Genomic DNA, 19148 nt, shown 5'->3' with positions numbered 1-19148 from the left:
TCTACTCAAGAAGCTTAAATTTATAAAGGGGAGGGGAGATATAGTGAAACTAGTCCCTCTGATTTGTCATCTACAGGTTCAATGTTTGTTTCTGCAACAAGTTCGGAGTGCAGAGTAAATCAAATGCATCTTTCAGTTTTAACAGCCCTTACCTGCTGCATCAATTGATAACCTCTGACTGGATCGCTTCCCAAATGGGGTCTTCATTCATCTGGATAGGTAGCACAGCTTTTGGCAGGGTAAAGCTAAAGTGATGCCGACAGTGTGGTGTAGGGCCTCAGGCAATGCACACAACTGTTGTAGGAGTACCCAGCACTAGTATTAAGAGTTACATGGAACCAGGTTTTGTGCACTCAGATCCAACAGTCCTGTTTAAAAAAAAACAATGTAACTATTGCCAGAAAACACACATTTGCCAAAACTTAACTAAGCAAAAGTATATGCTTTCCAAGACAATATTATTGCCTTTGCATTCAAAGTTCAATTATAATTGGTCTTAAAGCATCAATTTTGCTCAATTGTAGGAAATACTATTGAAATTCAATTATGTTCATCACTACTGATACACAGATGCCTACTTTTTAAAAAATTAACATTTTTAATTAATATTTTTTCAGCATTTTAATGCCAGAAAGCACCACGGCCTGAAAACTAACCAAAGAAAAAAATTCCATCAGCTCAAGGACCTTTGGCTTATTGTCAGGTTCTCCTCAGACCTTTCTTGCGAATGTCCTGGAGCAGTAGACTGGGACTGTACTCATTGGAGTTTAGAAGGATGCGGGGGGATCTTATTGAGACATATAAAATTATGAAGGGAATAGATAGGATAGATGCGGGCAGGTTGTTTCCACTGGTCGGGGAAAGCAGAACTAGGGGGCATAGCCTCAAAATAAGGGGAGGTAGATTTAGGACGGAGTGTAGGAGGAACTTCTTCACCCAAAGGGTTGTGAATCTCTGGAATTCCTTGCCCAGTGAAGCAGTGGAGGCTGCTTCTTTAAACGTTTTTAAGAAAAAGATAGATGCCTTTCTAAAGAATAAAAGGATTCGGGGATATGGTGCACGGGCCGGAGAGTGGAGCTGAGTCCCCAAAGATCAGCCATGATCTCATTAAATGGCGGAGCAGGCTCGAGGGGCCAGGTGGCCTACTCCTGTTCCTAGTTCTTATGTTCTTATTATGATCCATAAACCAGAGAACTATAATAAATAGAGAGACATTGAAACTTGTTATTCTTGCAGAGAAGCTGATTGCCAACTTGAGACCATCAATGTCCAGTTCAAAAAAGAATTATGGAAGGACAACTGATCTCATTTGTATCTTTAAAAAAACATATTTTTATAAACAGTAAATACAAACAAAAGATAGTAATAATAATAATTATAATAATAGAGGCAGAATTAACAGGAAATTCCTCTCCTCCCGTGCTGCCTTCCCCCATTTTAACCCCTTTATCCCCTGTCCCCCTGCTGACATCTCAATCCTCCTTGCAGAAATCGATGAACAGCTTCAACCTCCGGGCAAACCCATTGGCTGACCCACTCAAGGCAAAGAGGTAAAGGCCAGGACATCGGCCTCTCCTTCCCCCGGACACCCGGGTCCTCCGACACTCGAATATTGTCACTTCTGGACTCTGCAAATCGCCGTTTTTTCTTTGTTTGCAAAGCAAGCAAGAAAATAGGTTTCAGAGATTAGGTAATAATGATTCCAGAATAGAAAAAGGGTGCTTTCTATCCCGACAACTGAACTTTTTGAGATTACTATCTTTAAAGTTCCTCTTGACAGCTGTGATTGGCTTTAACTAATGTATAATTAACTTAATTCGACCAAAGTGTCTGTCTGTCAAATTTAAGAGATAAACGATTTGCGGTAATTTTCCATTGGACCAAACCTGGTTCAATGACAGTGTTAAAGTCCTCCCTCAACCCCCCATAATCAACTGGTGCGAGTCCAGGTCCGGGATCTTCCTCAGCACCCACCTCAAACTCATCATCCCAGTTTGGGGGCAAAACCACCCATATCCCCTCCAGCTTTCTGTTCACCGTCACGAACCTCCCTCCTGAATCTGCCACAATGTTCCCCACCTCATACGCCACCCGTTTGTTTACCAGCACGGTTACCCCCCTCGTCTTCATGTCCAACCCCGAATGAAAGACTTGCCCTACCCACCCTTTCCTTAACATTTTCTGGTCACCGATCAAGTGTGTTTCTTGCAAAAAAGCCACGTCCGCCTTCAAGCTCCTCGGATGCGCCAATACACACAACCGTTTGACTGGCCCATTTCCATGTGACCAACCTGGTTGGGGGATATCCCCCATCCCCCCCCCCCCCCCTTCCTCCTGGTCAACCATATCCTCTCTTGGGCCAGCCCCCGGCCCGTGTCATGTGACTCTCCAGACCTATCCTCGGGTGCCCACTTTTCTTGCTGCTCCTTGTTAAATTGCTCCTTCCAAAGTGTAACACCTCACATTTTTCAGGATTAACTTACATCTGCCACTTTTCTACCCATTTGACTATCCCATCTTCCTGTAACCCAAGACTCTCTGCCTCCTTTTTCACTGTATGGATTCTAAGAAGGCAGCTCACCACCACCGTTACAAGGCAATTATGATTGGACAATAAAGCTGGCACAGTCAGGAATGCCCGAATCCCATGAATGAAAGACAAAAATTAATAATGCTTCGTCACTCTTAAAATTTTTTAGGCATTGTACTGCTCAGGCAATGCTACCAATATGAACAATGCCAAAGACACAGCTACATCAGTGTTATGATCCCAGTTGATGTTAGAACTGGACGAGAAGATCCCAGAATGGAACCCTGGCTCAAAGACCGTAACCTTATTTCATTTTTATAAAAGGAGAAACAACAGAATCACAGGACTGCTAATCAGTTTTAAGAAGAAAATACATTTATTAACCCGCTAGCGAGGAGCACCCAGCCTCCTACGCTAACACTGGTCACGATATCGCTGATATCCACTGGATACACAAAAAAGTCAAAGATCCGACAGAATGCGGATCGTACAGACCCATTTCGCTGCTCAATGTCGACACAAAGATACTCGAAGGTCCTGGCCAAGAGTCTTGAGAGCTGCGTGTTATATTACACTTTGCCTTGTGATCCAGAATGATCTGAGGAGTTGATGATAAAGAAACCACCAATCTTTAGATTGAAGCAAAACTAATTTATTGAATAACAATTAAATTAAATAGAGTTTGCACTCTACAGAGCTATAACTACTAATAAAGTAAGATTGAGTCGGTTAAACAGTAATCTATAATAGAGTATTAATTAATTATATATATTTTAAAAACTACACGTTATTTCTAATGTTTACCAATACAAATATAAAAACAGAGCACCCAGCACAAACATCCTATTTAGCGGTCTCAAAGCAACACCATGCTATTCACAATAAATCCAAACCGTGGGGTGGGGTGTGGGGAAAACAGGCAATAGATTGCACAAGTCAGTAGATGGTTTTCTACATGTATGTCTAAGATGCAACCATTTCTAGTGTATGATAGCTCTCTAATTTGCACAGGAGCCAACACGGGAGAGTAGGATCAGTCATGGAGTTGTAGTGTATCACCATTGTGTGCATACAGATGTACAAATACATATATATATATATAATATATATATATATAAATATATGTATAAGAATTTATTGTTACATTCACAGCATAGCAGTATAATGCTACAAAGCTGGATAGGTTTTTAATATTGTACTTTTTAATGTGTGAATATTACTCAATCGCTCAGCAATACAACAAAATACAGTAGGATTAGTATGCCTATTTCTGCCATTTAAATAGTAGTCATCCTAGAAAGGAAATAAATAGTATTATGTTCACTTTGTCTCCTGTTACAACCCGGTTTGGGACCAGTAACGTTTTGTTTAAAGTAGACACAGTTTGAAATCCCAGGTACTTGCAAAGAGGATAAAGGCACAAGATTCCATGGTTTCAAACAAACAAAATAAACTTCACTGTTCAAACACGTCAAACAATTTACAATATCTTTCTTATACTCTAACATTTGTAATTAACAAGGAAATTAAGAATTAACAGGCAAACTGTGGTCGCACATACTGCACGTTAAATGGCAGATGCAACAGAAAAAGGTCTCAAGATTTCTCAGCAATCCAGCCACACGTCAGTGACCACTGTGGGTAGCATAATCTCATTAAAATGGTGTCTTCCTCATAAGGGATTGCAAATCTCTACTTCCGAAGATCATTCCTTCAAAAGCAACTCAGTTCGGACTACATCAATTGCTTCTCCTGAGACTGCTTTCCATGGGATTCATGGCATTCTAGCAGCCAACTGCTGGCACTGACAGCACTTTAGCAGAATGCTAGTCTCACTGAGCTAGCACTGCCCCTGGATTGCTCCAAACTTCAGTCTTCTGGCTGTACCAAGCAACTATAAATACCTTAAGGTTTCTTCTGAGCCCTAACCCTTTCTAACATGGACCGAGTGACCTCCCATCACCTTCATGGGCTTTTTCAGAGCCCTCATTGCCTAGAGCCTGCCAATAGCAGCACTTAATGCTACCCTAAACCTTCTCCTCGGCCTCCCAACACACCCAGTCATGTGAGCATACTTTTCCTGTCACCACAGGTCTCGGGTTGTTGTTTTTGCCACACTGGTGCACCAACGATGTTCCAGATAGCCCTTTAACTGTGGGGAAAAAACTAGCATGCATAACCCAACTGATTTCTCTATCTGTTCAAGTAACAGGTGGCAGGTCTCTTTGTACTTCCAGCTTTGAAATCTCAAGATATCTTTCTAAGTAGATGTGTAGGTACACCACATCCCTTCAATGCACAAATCTCATCAGTAAGAACATATTGGAACTCACTACGGTAGCAGACAAACTAACCAAAACTAGTTACTGTTATAACAACCTGAAAAACAGTGCCACTGTAATTGAAAAAGTTTGCTTTATAATAAGAAAAAATATGCAATGTACCATATCATACTCAATTCTTTAATTGTGGAGAATTGTAAATGTCAATAAAGTCAATTAAAGTCGGTTCCTTGTAGTTAACTACACAATTATTCAGTGTATGCATAAATAAATTTAATAAGCCCCAAAAGGGTGCAGCAGTTCATGACATAAGGACATTTAAGATATCTGCTATTTTCATAGAATCCCTATAGTACCAGAGGCCAGCTCATCGAGTGTGCTGACGTTCCAAAAGACCACTCTACCTAGGCACACTCCCTACCCGATCCCCGTTGCCCTACACATTAATAATGGCCAAACCACCTAACCTGCACATTTTTGGACTGTGGGAGGAAACCAGAGCATCCGGAGAAAACCCGTGCAGACACGGGAGAGAATGTGCAAACTCCACAGTCACCCAAGACTAGGATCAACCCCAGGGGCAAAATTCTCCGTAATCGGCGCGATGTCCGCCGACCGGCGCCAAAAACGGCGCAAATCAGTCCGGCATCGCGCCGCCCCAAAGGTGCGGAATCCTCCGCATCTTGGGGGGCCGAGCCCTAACCTTGAGGGGCTAGGCCCACGCCGGACTGATTTCCGCCCCGCCAGCTGGAAGGCCTTTGGTGCCCCGGCAGCTGGCGCGGAAATTATATTGCCGGGCGGCGCATGCGCGGGAGCATTAGCGGCCGCTCACGGCATCCCCGCACATGCGCAGTGGAGGGGGTCTCTTCCGCCTCCGCCATGGTGGAGACCATGGCGAAGGCGGAAGGAAAAGAGTGCCCCCACGGCACAGGCCCGCCTGCGGATCGGTGGAGCCAGATCGCGGGCCAGGCCACCGTGGGGGCACAGCCCGGGGCCAGATCGCCCCGCGCCTTCCCCCCCCCCCCCCCCGGACCCCGGAGCCCGCCCGCACCGCCTTGTCCCGCCGGTAAGAGAGGTGGTTTCATCGACGCTGGCGGGACAGGCATTCTAGCAGCAGGACTTCGGGCCATCCGGGCCGGAGAATCGCTTGGGGGGGGGGGGGGGCGGGGGGGGGGGGGGCAGCCAACCGGCGCGGCGCGATTCACGCCCCCGCCGAATCTCCGGTGCCGGAGAATTCGGCAACCGGCGGGGGCGGGATTCACACCAGCCCCCGGCGATTCTCTGACCCGGCGGGGGGGGGGGGGGGGGTCGGAGAATCTCGCCCCCGGTCTCTGGCACTGAGGCAGCAGTGCTAACCACCTGTGCCATTATGCGGGCCTGGCAGACACGATAGGCCAAATGGCCTCTTTCAGCACTATGGATTTTATTCTGACAAACAGTTGTTCGGAGTACCTGATTTTATAATTCATATGTTTTAGCACTGTGTCTTTTGATCTGTTAGAGGGTTATACTTTGGAACTGTATCTCTACATTCAGGGGACGAGAGGCATCATTTGATCTGTGCTAGCTCTTAGCTATAAAAGATGGAGGTAATTAGTAACATTCAAAGGGAAGACTAATTAGGTTATAGAAAGGTGGCCAATATTTAAATTTCAACACAATTCTAAGTCTCTTGAAACAAAGATGTTACTCGTATCAAGATTGTAAATAGTTGTGTCAAAACCTGCCCTTTGTGAGGACAGAGAGCTGACAAACATTTCTACTTGGAATTAGGGCCTAAGTTTCCCCCGTTGCCATTGAGAAAGAGATAGGGGGATCCAGCTACAGGCTTTCCTATCAACCCACGAATATCAGAGACAGTTGAGGCTTTAGTCTCGTGTAATTTGCAGCACACTGGAGTTGAGGAGGCAAAAGAGATCTTAGAATTTACAGTGCATAAGGAGACCATTCGGCCCATCGAGTCTCCATTGGCCCTTGGAAAGAACACGCTACTGAAGATAAATGTTAGCCTTAGGCAGCGAACATACCATGTATTTACCGCAAATAATGTGGGCGGGAGCTCGAGCTCAGTTTGGAGATGGAGTCAGTGAGGGAAGAAAGATTGAAAGATTTGCATAGTTTGGAACCAGAGGAAGAAATCTACAGTAACTTTCATAGAAAACAATTGATTCAGCTTGGAGATGCCAGAACGTCTTTGGGGTTGGAACTGAAAGCACCCAAAGGTTTGTGGGTGTAAGCCCAGAGTTCAGAACGCAGAAAAAAAAATGCCAAGATCAGTGGAGCAAATATGGACCAAGAGAATCGAATTATTAGAAACCAGGGGCATTTCCATGTTTCTGCCAAAATCAGCAAGTTGGAATTGTGAGTGAAGTTCAGGTTTCAGCTGATTTGGCCCAAAACTTACACAGCAGCTGTGGAAAAGTTTGGAGTTAGTCTCACTAACATGGATAATCTTCAAGTGCCGGATAATCTTCAAGTGCCTGATAAATTGCCAAAGATGTTCTGGGGGGAAGTCATAAAGAAAAAGGGAGGTTCCATTCAGAACTTTAGTCCACAGTATATTTGATTGTGTTTTGTCATTCTATTTGATGTAAAGTACAAGTATTCGCCTAAATACTGTGAATTATAAGTTGCAGCAAACTGATAAAACCAGAGCTTGCAAAGAAACCTGAACAGCCAGAAATAAACTGCTCTAAACGATAAACCCTCCCCCAAATAAGTCAGGAACATCCTGTACTCTAAATGCCACTCCCACATCGTAATGGCTACTAAGTCATGCACTAGAACATCCCCAGCAGCTGCAAGCAGGATGTCAAAATGTATTTGCAACAAAGGAATTTTTCACGACCATACTGAGCATGAGCATCTTGCATGCCTAACTGATTAATCTGCAAGGTACATTCAAAAGTTAATTCGACTAACACCAAAGAAACCTAGAAGAGCTAAAAAAATCTCCAGCAAACAGTTGCAACAATCGGGGAAGGAAATCAAACTGCTGGAGGACACTCCAACTAGAGAAAAGACCTGTGAGACTCCTAACGGAGATAATGAGGTGAAACTTCTGAAAGCTGCCTGTAGGTGGCAGCAGGGAACAACCACCGGACCTGGGTGAAGACAGACCTGGCTAGGCCAGGTGGCAGCAGGGAATAACAACCAGACTTGGGAGAAGACAGTCCTGGCTAAGCCAGGAGATAAAAAGCAGCGCCAGGCCCAGGATAGTGGCTGTGGAGAGCAAGACCCAAGGAGACAGACTGGGAGAGACGAGAACCAGAGACCAAAGGAGCAGAGCAAGTGGAAAAGACAAAAAAGCAAAAGAGGAAGGAGCAAAGCAAGCAGAAGCAAAAGAGCAAGCAGAAAAGAGACTGAAGGAACAGCAGCCACACGGACCGGCCAGTTTTGAGGAAGAGCCAGAAACATTCATATCAACTGGACTTTTCTCCCTGGGGACGGTGAGTAAGCTCCCAGCCCACAGGAACTCCCAATTAGTTTAGAGTGTTGAGGTTTTGGGGTGGGTGAGTGAATATATATGTTTATGCTTGTGGGTGTTGAAGTAAATTTGTATAAAAGTAAGAACTTTTGTTATGCTGTTTAGTCGTTTCTATAGTATAGTATTTTTATAACCGGTGTTTGTCTGATAGTTTGAGTCGTGGAAGGCTTAATTTTCTTGAATAAATTGATTAATTTTAAATCTTCCTTTGTTGTGGTCTCACCTTTCTTTCACTTTCTGCTCTGGTTGAGTCACAATAATTGCCGGGACATAATTCCGTAGTCGAGGAACCAAAGGGAATCCGGGCGCTTAGAACCCGCTCACTCGAGGGGCTATTTGGTCCCTCTTTCTCCCTCTCTTGGGAAGTTGCACTAGTGGGGCACATTCAGGTGACATGTCACCATCACAGGAGAGACACACAGGTGTGGGTGGCAGTCAGGGTAACTGGTGTGGCATAAGGACAATCCCACTGGTCAGGCATAAACAGTGAGACTTGTTCCCTCTCTCTTGCGAAGCTGTCCCAGTGCGACACTTCCGGATTGTAGTTTCAATGCCTGCAGGAGAGAGACACCCACAGTTATCTGACACCCAATACCAGCCTGTTGTGGAGGGAAGGAAACCCTGTTACAGTAGTGTTTGCTTTACTTGATTCTCATTTAGTAAAATTAATTTATTTTAAATGTAGAATCTTGTAGCCTCAAGTTATTTTCTGAAATAATGAAATTGCAGATTCCAAACATCAAAGTAACTTATTGCACAGGTGGTGGTGATCCGAGCTCATCGGGTCCATGCCAGATCCCTGTGGAAAAATCCAGTCAGTCCCGCTGCCGCGTTCAGCCCCTGAAGTCCTGAAAGTTTATTTCCTTCAAGTGCCCAATTTCCTTCTGCAATCATAGTTTACTGTTTCCGCCACCCTCATGGGCAGCGAGTTCCAATTCACTGTAAAAGGTGTTATCCCTCACATTCCCCCTGTATCTATTCTCCAAGGTCTTAGATCTGGGTCCCCCAGTCCTTGTACCATTGGCCAATCATGTCTTAATCTTGTATACCTCTATCAAGTCTCCCCTGAATCACGTTTGCTCCAAGACTGGGTGTTTGTATTTATCTTTAAACATTAAGAGTGGGGAGTGTAACACTGGTTTATTAGCTTTCTGCTAAAATGTTTCCAACATGTAGGTGATCTGATATGGTTGTATTTATTGCCCATCCCTCGTTGCCCCAAGGGTACTATAAGAACATTCAACTTCAGCGTCACAACAAATATATGCCAAGGAACCAGGTGCAGTGCACAACCTGGTTATGGGCTAAGACCCACACTTAACTCTTCACTGAGGGGGGTCTGGGGTTTATCACCCAGCTATAGTTTTAGAAAAGATGTCCGAATGGGTTCACTGAACCACTTTCAATACTTGAATATTACAAAGAGAGTCATGCTGAAGCTTTTCATTGGCATTTATCAGGAGAAATGCAAAAAGACCAAATTTCAGAGGATGACAACAATTTATGCTACAGGAGAAATAAGTGCTGATTGGTTGGCAAGATAACTCAAGATTGGCCGAAACGTGATTGGAGACAGTAACAAGAAAATAAAGGCTTCCCAAGCTGCTGAAATAAAAAATGTGCAAAGCTTAAACATATTCCTAAACAACAGAAAATGCTGGGTAACACATCATTTCCACAGATGCTGCCAGACCTGAGTTTATCCAGCATTTTTTCATTTCAGATTTCCAGCATCCGCAAATGCTATTCAATTGTGCATCAAACATGCAAAGTAAGCAAATAGTTAGGACCCTATTTACAAAATCAGTGAAAAGGCCAATCTTATAGCACAGTTACACAAATCCCAAAGTGTATATCGACTGGTGAAAATAGGGTTGTGGTAGACAGAAGTGTCCGTATGATGCAGGTATGGAGGCCGTAAGCCCCAATGATTGGTTGATCAAATCAAACAGTATGTTCCTTTAGTTTGGTATAGGCAGACAAAACAACAAAGTTCACAACCCAAGTGAGATTCCGCAAGGCATTTTCACATCCACTTAAAACAAATCAGCACCCTTTTCTCCCGAGTATAAATTGTTGTGATTCTTGCATTTGTCCTGATAAGTGCAAGACAAAAAGCTTTGGCAACATATCTCACTTCTCGGTAATATTCAAGTTCTGCATTGAATGGGTATTTTCCCAACCCTCCATTAGGAGAGATGAAAGTTATGAGAGAATGGATTAACCTTTTTTTACCATATCACCAAAGCTGTCAGACCACCTGTCATGTACGAACAACTCTTCATTGACACTAAACTCATACCAAAGTTTTGCTGAAAGAGGACATTTTGTCCAGATTTTCATGTCGCTCATCAGGACATCACAACAATACTAACGTCAGGGAAAACAACTTTTATTCTGCATGAGAAGAGTGCTGATTGGTTGTCAAGTGGATTGGTAGAGGTATTGCCATAGAGAATGTACTAGTTAATGGTGATTGATAGCATTGTTTGAACATTTAATCCAGGCATCTTGACTCTGATTGGTCAAGGCATTGACCAGTGAATGGCTACCACTTATTTAGCCAAAACAGGTGCAGTGTTTACATGTTTTTCCGGTCTACAAAGAAAAGTCCTGTGTATTAATGTAGCTTCCGATACACACAAGTGCCATACTGTGAACCCAACAGACTCTTCATTGCCAGTGTAAATTTTAGCACCCAGAGGATTATTTAGCAAATGTCATCCAATCGCAGAATCACATCTAATGCTGGACACTGTTTAAGAGTTTTGAAAGCACGGGCTGGTTAGGTACAGTCTGTACCTTGCTTGTTGCCAACTGCACAAGGGGCATTCTGTTTGATATGATTCGCCAGTCTGGGGCATACAGCTTAAATACCTAGCATTACACTGGCACTGAAATTCATCTACCACATACTCATTTGTGACATAAGGCAGAATGTTTTTGGCTTTACTGCAGCATTCTGTTCGTGGCGAATCCCACTCATGTTGCTATTGCATAGAAGCAAAGTGAAAGATTTAGTTTTACCTGTTGCTCAAATTTTTGATATACCTTGCCCTTCCAGGGGGTAATAAGGTAGATTGGGCACTTTTCAGGGCCAAAAGTAACGACCTTAGGCCCATTCGTGAGGTTATGCATGCAATATACAGTACAAAGTTATCTGATCAGGATAGCCATTATCCCGCTGGATGTACCCTATTTCAACATCGAGCTTGTGTAGTGGGCTACAGAATAGGATTCTGATCCTATTATGATTCTGATACTATTGAGGCCAATCTTATCGCACGTGGAACGGAATCCCAACTCGTGTATTGACCAGTGAAGTATTACAATCCCAGACCAGACCCCAACAGTTGCTAGGATACCGGACAGGAACCCCAATATTTAATTTAATTTATAACAGAGGAAAGGATACTTCACTCCAAGAGTGATTCCACCCACAAATAGGGCTGATATATTGAAACAAACTTTATTTCTAACACCGGATTAGGTTAATATAAAGAAAATGAGTTTAATCAGCCCTCCTAGGGCATAACTTCAAAACGGAGAACTCATCACATGATTGCTTCAGCCCCTGGCTCCTTCCATTAACTACATCATCCTACTAAAACTAAACAGTGGGCGGGTTTCTCCCGCCGTGCCAGTTTTTTGGTTTAGCATTCCGTTGGGATGCTCCGTTTCGCCGGCTGGTCAATGGGGTGTCTCATTGTGGGGCAGCCCCACACCATCGGGAAACCCCCAGTCTGCCGGCAAAACAGTATCCTGACGGCGGAGAATTCAGCCCAATATTTCTAATTATCTACTCTCCAGGGAACCTCATTATATAAACAAAATTCCATGAACCCAACTTTTACAATGCTTTAATTCACCCGTCTCCAAAAAGGCTGCTGCCTTTCAAATCACGATTTTAAAACATGACTGAAGCAGTCACACACTAACCCAGGCTTTTAACCCGTTCATCACTAATTACACATTCCTGCATTTATGACTGGCTAAGGGAGGGGCAGGACTGGCAGCTCAACGTTCCAGGATACAGATGCTATGGGAAAGAGAACAGGAGGTAAATAGAGGAGGGGAATTTGATTTGGGAGAATATCACGGCAGTACTGAGAGGGGATATATCCGAGTGTTTGCCCAATGAGTCTATACGGGTAGAACCGAAAAATAAGGGAGAGACCACTTTGATAGGATTGTACTACATGCCACCAAATAGTCAGCAGGAAATTGAGGAGCAAGGAGATTACAGTTAGCTGCAAGAAAAATAGGGTGGTAATAGTTGGGGACTTTAACTATCCCATTGACTGGGATAGCCATAGCATTAGGAGTTTGGATGGAGAGAAATTTGTTGAGTGTATTCAGGAGGAATTTCTCATTCAGTGGCTTTCAAAAGTGGGTTAACCAGGGTTCAGGGTTAGCACATTCCTTTTAGAGTGAAGGCAAGGCTGGTTGAAGTAGGGAATCCCTGGATGGCTTGGGATAGTGAGGCCTTGGCCAAAAAGGAGACATATGACATGCATAGGCAGCTGGGATCAAGTGGATCCCTTGAAGAGTATAGAGGTTGTCGGAGTAGAGTCGAGAGAAATCCAAGAGGGCAAAAAGGGGACATGTGATTGCTTTGGCAGATAAAGGCAAAAGAGAATCCAAAGAGCTTCTACAAATACATAAAGGGCAAAAGAGTAACAAGGGAGAGAGTAGGGCCTGTGGATCTACAAGGTAATCTACGTGCTGATCCACAAGAGATGAGCGAAATCCTAAATGAATATTTCTCATCGGTATTTACTGTTGAGAAAGGCATGGATGTTAGGTAACTTGGGGAAACAAAGAGTGATGCCTTGAGGAATGCAAATATAGAGGAGCTGGTGCTGGAAGGGGTTCCCGAGCAGAGATATTTGAATAGTCGATAGCCACAGGTGAGGTGCCTGAAGTTAAGAGGGTAGCAAATGTCATGCCTTTGTTTAAGAAGGGAAAAGCCTGGGAATTGCAGACCGTTGAGTCAAACGTCTGTGGTGGGTAAGTTAGAAGGTATTCTGAGAGACAGGATCTACAGGTATTGAGAGAGGCAAGGACGGATTAGGGACAGTCAGCATGGCTTTGAGTAGAAAATCATGCCTCATGAATTTGATTGAGTTTTTTTGAAGGGGTAGACGAAGGTAGAGGAGGGCAATGCAAGCGACGTGGTCTACATGGACTTTAGCAAGGCCTTTGACAAGGTACTGCATGGTAGGTTTTTGCATAAGGTTAAATCTCATGGGATCCAGGGTGAGGTAGCCAATTGGATACAAAATTGGCTTGACGACAGAAGACAAAGGGTGGCTGCAGAGGATTGTTTTTCTAACTTGAGGCCTGTGGCATGCCTCGGGGATCAGTGCTGGGTCCACTTATTTGTATGAATGATTTGGATGAGAATTTAGGACAGTAAGAAGTCTTACAACACCAGGTTAAAGACCAACAGGTTTGTTTCGAATCACTTGTTTTCAGAGCACTGCTCCTTCCTCAGGGGAATTTAGGAGGCATGGTTAGCGCGTTTGCACCCAAGATTGGTTTCATAGTGGACAGTGAAGAAGGTTATCTAGGATTGCAACGGGATCTTGATCAATTGGGCCAGTGGGCCGATGATTGGCAAATGGAGTTTATTTGAGATAAATGTGAGGTGATGCATTTTGGTAAATTGAATTAGGGCAGAACCTACTCAGTTAATCGTAGGATGTTGGGGAGAGTTATAGAACAAAGAGATCTAGGAGTACAGGTTCATAGCTCCTTGAAAGTGGAGTCATAGGTGGACAGTGTGGTGAAGGCATTTGGTATGCTTGGTTTCATTAGTCAGAACATTGAATACAGGAGTTGAGACATATTGCTGAAGCTGTACAGGTCATAGTAAGGCCACATCTGAATACCTGCACAGTTCTGGTCACCCTATTATAGAAAGGATATTAAACCAGAAAGAGTGCAGAAAAGATTCACTAGGATGCTACCAGGACTTGGTGGTTTGAGTTATAAGGAGAGGCTGAATAGACTGGGACTTTTTTCCTTGGAGCGTAGGAAGCTTAGGGGTGAACTTATAATGGTCTATAAAATAACGAGGGCCATAGATAAGCTAGATAGTCAACATCTTTTCCCAAAGGTAGAGGAGTCTAAAACTAGAGGGCATTAATTTACGGTGAGGGGGCAAGAGATGGAAAAGGGTCCAGAAGGGCAATTCTTTCACACAGAGGGTGGTGAGTGTCTGGAACGAACTGCCAGAGGCAATAGTAGAGGCGGGTACAATTTTGTCTTTTAAAAAGCATTTAGACAGTTATATGGGAAAGATGGGTATCGAGGAATATGGGCCAAACGTGGGCAATTAGGAGTAGCTTAGTGATAAAAATTGGATGGCATGGACACCGCTATGACTCTATGAGAAGGTAGACTTGGGGGTAGACCATGGTAGAGAACTGCCTGGCACATTTCTGGTTAATTGGTGTATTAACCCCTTGCAACACCTTCATCAGAGTCCACTTGCCAACTAATCAGCACTCTATTCTCAGACAGTGTAAGTTGTTTCTCCTGACATCGGTATTCTTCCGATTGTCCTGATGAGTGCAAAATTAAAGAACTGTGACAATGTATTTTTTCAATACTCAAGTTCTGCATGACCAAAAAATGTATTAATTAATACATAGGAGCAAGAGGAGGTTGTCATTTGGTCTCCTGTTCAGCATTTAATTAAATTGTGGCTAATCTATAACTCAAACTCCCATTTATCGACCACTGCTTCATATTTCTTACCAAACAAAAATCTATCAAACTCGAGGCGAAATATTAATTCACCCAATATCCACAACCTTTGGAGGAAGATCTGTACAAATTTCCACTACTGAAAACCTGCTTCATGTTATCACTTCTAAATGGCCTAACCCCAAATTTAAAGATCCCCTTCACCTTTTTGATTAATTTGTGTACCTGCACTCTAGCCTTTAGTGACCTGTGCACTTGGATACCCAAATCCCTTTGCTCCTCCTCAGTCTCTCCTCTATTCATTAAGAAAATATTCCAATTTGTCTCGCTTTGATCCACACTTATTCATCTACCAGTTTGTTCACTCAGTCTGTGTTCCTCTGTAACTTTGGCTCCAATCTAAACAACTTTACAATGACTCCTAACTTAGTAAGAAGTCTTACAACACCAAGTTAAAGTCCAACAGGTTTATTTGGAATTATGAGCTTTCGGAGCATAGCTCCTCGTCACCCGATGAAGGAGCTACGCTCAGAAAGCTTGTGATTCCAAATAAACCTGTTGGACTTTAACCTGGTGTTGTAAGGCTTCTTACTGTGCCCAGCCCAGGGGCAGACCTACTATGAAACTAATGAAGCTTAAGCTTCAGGGTCCCTAATCCCAGAGGGGCCCCAGAAGCGACTTTAGTCCACATTGTTTAAAAATTTTGGGTCTACTGTAGGAGAAGGGGTTTGTAAAAAATAATATTAATAATAGTGTAATTCAATACAAATAGTTAAAATAAAAATTAAAAAGTTATTAAAGTATCATGTAGGCTAGCCGTAAACGAAAAAACGGTCAAATTAAGGATGTTTCATTCCAAATATATTTAATATAAAATAATAAATAATTTAAAACACTATTAACATTTATGACAGAAATACACAGTAGATGGTGTCGTAACAAAAAAGGGAGCCGTTGAAAAGGCAATCACAATGCCAACATGAATTTTCAACGTGATAGCGATCTAGACAAAAAAAATTTAAATAAAGTGCTCATAGGGATACAATATTTTAATTACCCCTACTCAAAAATAAATATATTTAGAAAAGGTAAGTAATAAAGGTGAAATAGTGTTAGATTAGCCTGAGCCTATTGTTTTTATGAAGAGGTGAATGGAAGGTAGGCTATGACCACATAGCCTAGGCTAATACTATATTACAAGTATTTATGAAAAAGTAATAAAAGGGTGAATGTGTGTGTTAAATTACAGGTGTTTGTTATGAAAAGTGTTCAAATAATGTTCAAAAAATTGTGTTACATTACCTTAGCCTATGAGTTTTGGTGGCCTAGTCTTGCCTAACTTAGTCTAGCCTAGCATAGGCTAGCTTGAACATAGCCTAGTTTAGCCTATTTAGCTTATTTATTATAAATCTTAAAAAATGGTGCTTTACTTTCTGAGAAGGGGTTTTTAACAAAAACCTTTCTCAGAAAATAGACCTAGATAATGCATCTAACATGAAGGGCTCTGAGAAAGGGCTGCAAGCACTCTTCAAAAACATTAACAGGTACACAGACTATGTACCATGTGCAGCCCATTCACTTAACCTTGTTGGAGAAAAGGCAGTGTCTACTGTACCTGAAGTTGTTGACTATTTTGGCATTTTGCAGGAGCTGTATGTTTTCTTTTCTGGATCTCCATGAAGATGGGGGATTTTAAACACACAGGGCAATCTACATTTTTCTCTAAAGAGCTTAAGTGTAATTAGATGGTCTACAAACTATGAAGCAGTCCGGGCAATTAAAAATGGATATATGGGTATTTTACAAACTCTCAAACATATTTTTAAGAGTCAGAAGAGAAGCCTGCATGTAAACGAGATGCAAAGAATTTATACTACAAGTTGGTAAAGCTGGAATATGCTATTTTAACAGTCGTTTGGGAAGAAGTGCTGGAGCGTTTCAACAAAACAAGAAGAAACTCCAAACCCTTGGTTTTGATGTATTTGAAGGTTATCTTCTGCTATCATCTTTACTTTTGTTTGTTAAAGAACTCAGAGAAAATTCAGCCGATAGTGTGCAATCCTATGAGTCAGAAGCAAAAGGTTTGTGTGAAGATATCACCTCAAGTTATTCTGATGCTTCCAAACGCATTGTTACAAGGACATTTTCAGATGGAACAAGTGGTATTGCTTCTCTGAGAGGAGCTAACAAATTTAGGATAGAAGTTCTATATCAACTTTATGACTGTTTCAAGAGGATTGATTCATGAGCAGATTGCAAAAAGGTTCAAGTTCCTCTCAGAATTGGTTAACAATTCTGAAATTGATGAGGACAGCATTAAACTAATAATATTGTGTATTACAAAGATGATTTTGACCACAAATTAGTAAACGAGACACATCAGTTCAAGGAATATTTGCATCGTAGGAAATCCCAGTACACAGAAGAAAACATGCCATCTAAAATGCAATGTGCAGAAATTCTTCAGCTTATTTGTGAGCAACACCTAATTAAAGTGTTCCCCAGTATTAATACTGCGCTTAAGCTGTACTTGACAATGTCTATCACGAGCTGTGAAGCAGAAAAGGAATTTTTCAAAGCTATCCTTTATAAAGAACAAATTTTAGTCTACAATGACTGAAGAGCGCTTAAATTCTTTATGCATATTGTCTCTAGAAAATGACATTGCAAGGAAGCTCTCACATGACAAAACTGTACGTGAATATGTTGCTAGAAAATACAGGGAAAAAAAAGAGTATTTTGTAAAATGTGCTTCATGTAGTATGTATTGTCATAGGTGTCTAAAATAAAAGATTATATTGACTGTGGTCTTTTCTATGTTTTATTTCATCATTCTATGATGCATCATGCATGTATATAACATTTCCCTCATTTTCATCCCCCCATAACTCGAAAACTATAAGGCATAGGAAATTTTTATTCACACCAGTGACTTTGACATGTGAGGTAATCCAGTACAGCAATTTTAATCAAAATCTGAGATATAGTGGTTAAATTTTTTAAACATTTGTGGTGATCTGTTGTGGAACAACCCCATTGAAGAAGATAACAGTGGTTACCCAGACCTCTTTGCTGATTGCGAAGGTGCCCCCATAACAGTTCAAGCTTCAGGGCCCCAAAAATGTAGATCCGCCACTGGCCCAGCCCAGTCCAACACCGGTGCATCTCCACATCCTAAATGTCATCTGCAAACTTGGATATACAATTCTCTGCTCCTTCATCCAAGTCATTTATATATGTGGTGAAAAACTGATGTCCCAGCAGATGGGTGGGAAACATCTCTCATCCTGTCAATCAGGAATGTGTTCCTTTACCATTAAACTTGCATGTTACAAGGTTACCTCCAATTCTGTGCTCATCCATTTCAGCTAACAATCTCTTATCAAATATCTTCCAGAAGTAAATGTAGAAAACATGCAGGGACAGTCCCCTGTTTATCAAGCTTGTGGCATATTCAAAACGTTCTAACAGATTAATCAGACATGACCTCCCCTTACTAACCCATGCGGACTCACTTTGATCAGCTCATAATTGTTCAAATGCTCATGCACTTGGTGCTTGATGATGGATTTCAACAGTTTTCCCAGAATTGCCAAAAAACTAACAGTGCTAGAATTTCTTGGTTTCTGCTTAATTCAGTCTGAAAGAAGGGAGTGATATTTGCAATTTCCCAATCCATAGGCACAATTCCAAAACCTGGAGACCCCTGGAAAATTATGACAACTGGCTTCTTTTAATTTCCCAGAGTGCAAACCATTAATTTAAACTAGATAAGCAGTCATGTTGTAGTAGTTGCCTAGTAGATATAAAGGGTACAGTACAATGTACTTAAGGGTGGAGAGACACAAGATGAAGTTACATTTTTCCTACATTATTGAAATTCCATTATTTTCACCTTTACAAATTTTCTACTTGTATTAAATCCACCAAATCCAGTATCTCTTACAAATGTTTGTTCCTATTTCAGTTCGTACCTCTTAAATATTTCCCCCTTCAGAACTTTCCCAGTCTATTGGATTTCTACTTTTTCTTGTATTTTTGTAACTCTCTTTTAACTTAATACCGTTTCCCATCTTGTTTGTTGACCATGGTTGCTTAACTTCACAAATGAAACATGCATTGTAAGTGGATATAG

General features: G+C 42.1%; 1 protein-coding gene across 9 annotated transcripts in view; it reads right to left on the bottom strand.

Annotated features, from left to right (window-relative positions):
- The window catches only part of LOC140429577 (spindlin-W), a 137685-nt gene that overhangs the window by 50836 nt on the left and 67701 nt on the right, over positions 1-19148 (bottom strand). For 5 of the 9 annotated variants that reach the window (XM_072516766.1, XM_072516767.1, XM_072516764.1 and 2 more), the window contains 2 exons: positions 3026-3128; positions 153-368 (listed from right to left, as the gene is read on the bottom strand). The exons of 2 other annotated variants lie outside the window; for them this stretch is intronic. In XM_072516766.1, coding sequence (XP_072372867.1) covers positions 153-207 — 55 coding nt within the window. In that variant the 5' untranslated portion in view covers positions 208-368; positions 3026-3128. The remainder of the gene's footprint in view (positions 1-152; positions 369-3025; positions 3129-19148) is intronic. 2 more of the 9 variants (XM_072516769.1, XM_072516770.1) reach the window with 1 other exon arrangement.

Source organism: Scyliorhinus torazame, chromosome 9 (assembly GCF_047496885.1).
Source record: "Scyliorhinus torazame isolate Kashiwa2021f chromosome 9, sScyTor2.1, whole genome shotgun sequence".
NCBI lineage: Eukaryota > Metazoa > Chordata > Chondrichthyes > Carcharhiniformes > Scyliorhinidae > Scyliorhinus > Scyliorhinus torazame.
The sequence above is the reverse complement of the archived record's forward strand: the minus strand, read 5'-3'. Positions and strand labels throughout refer to the sequence as shown.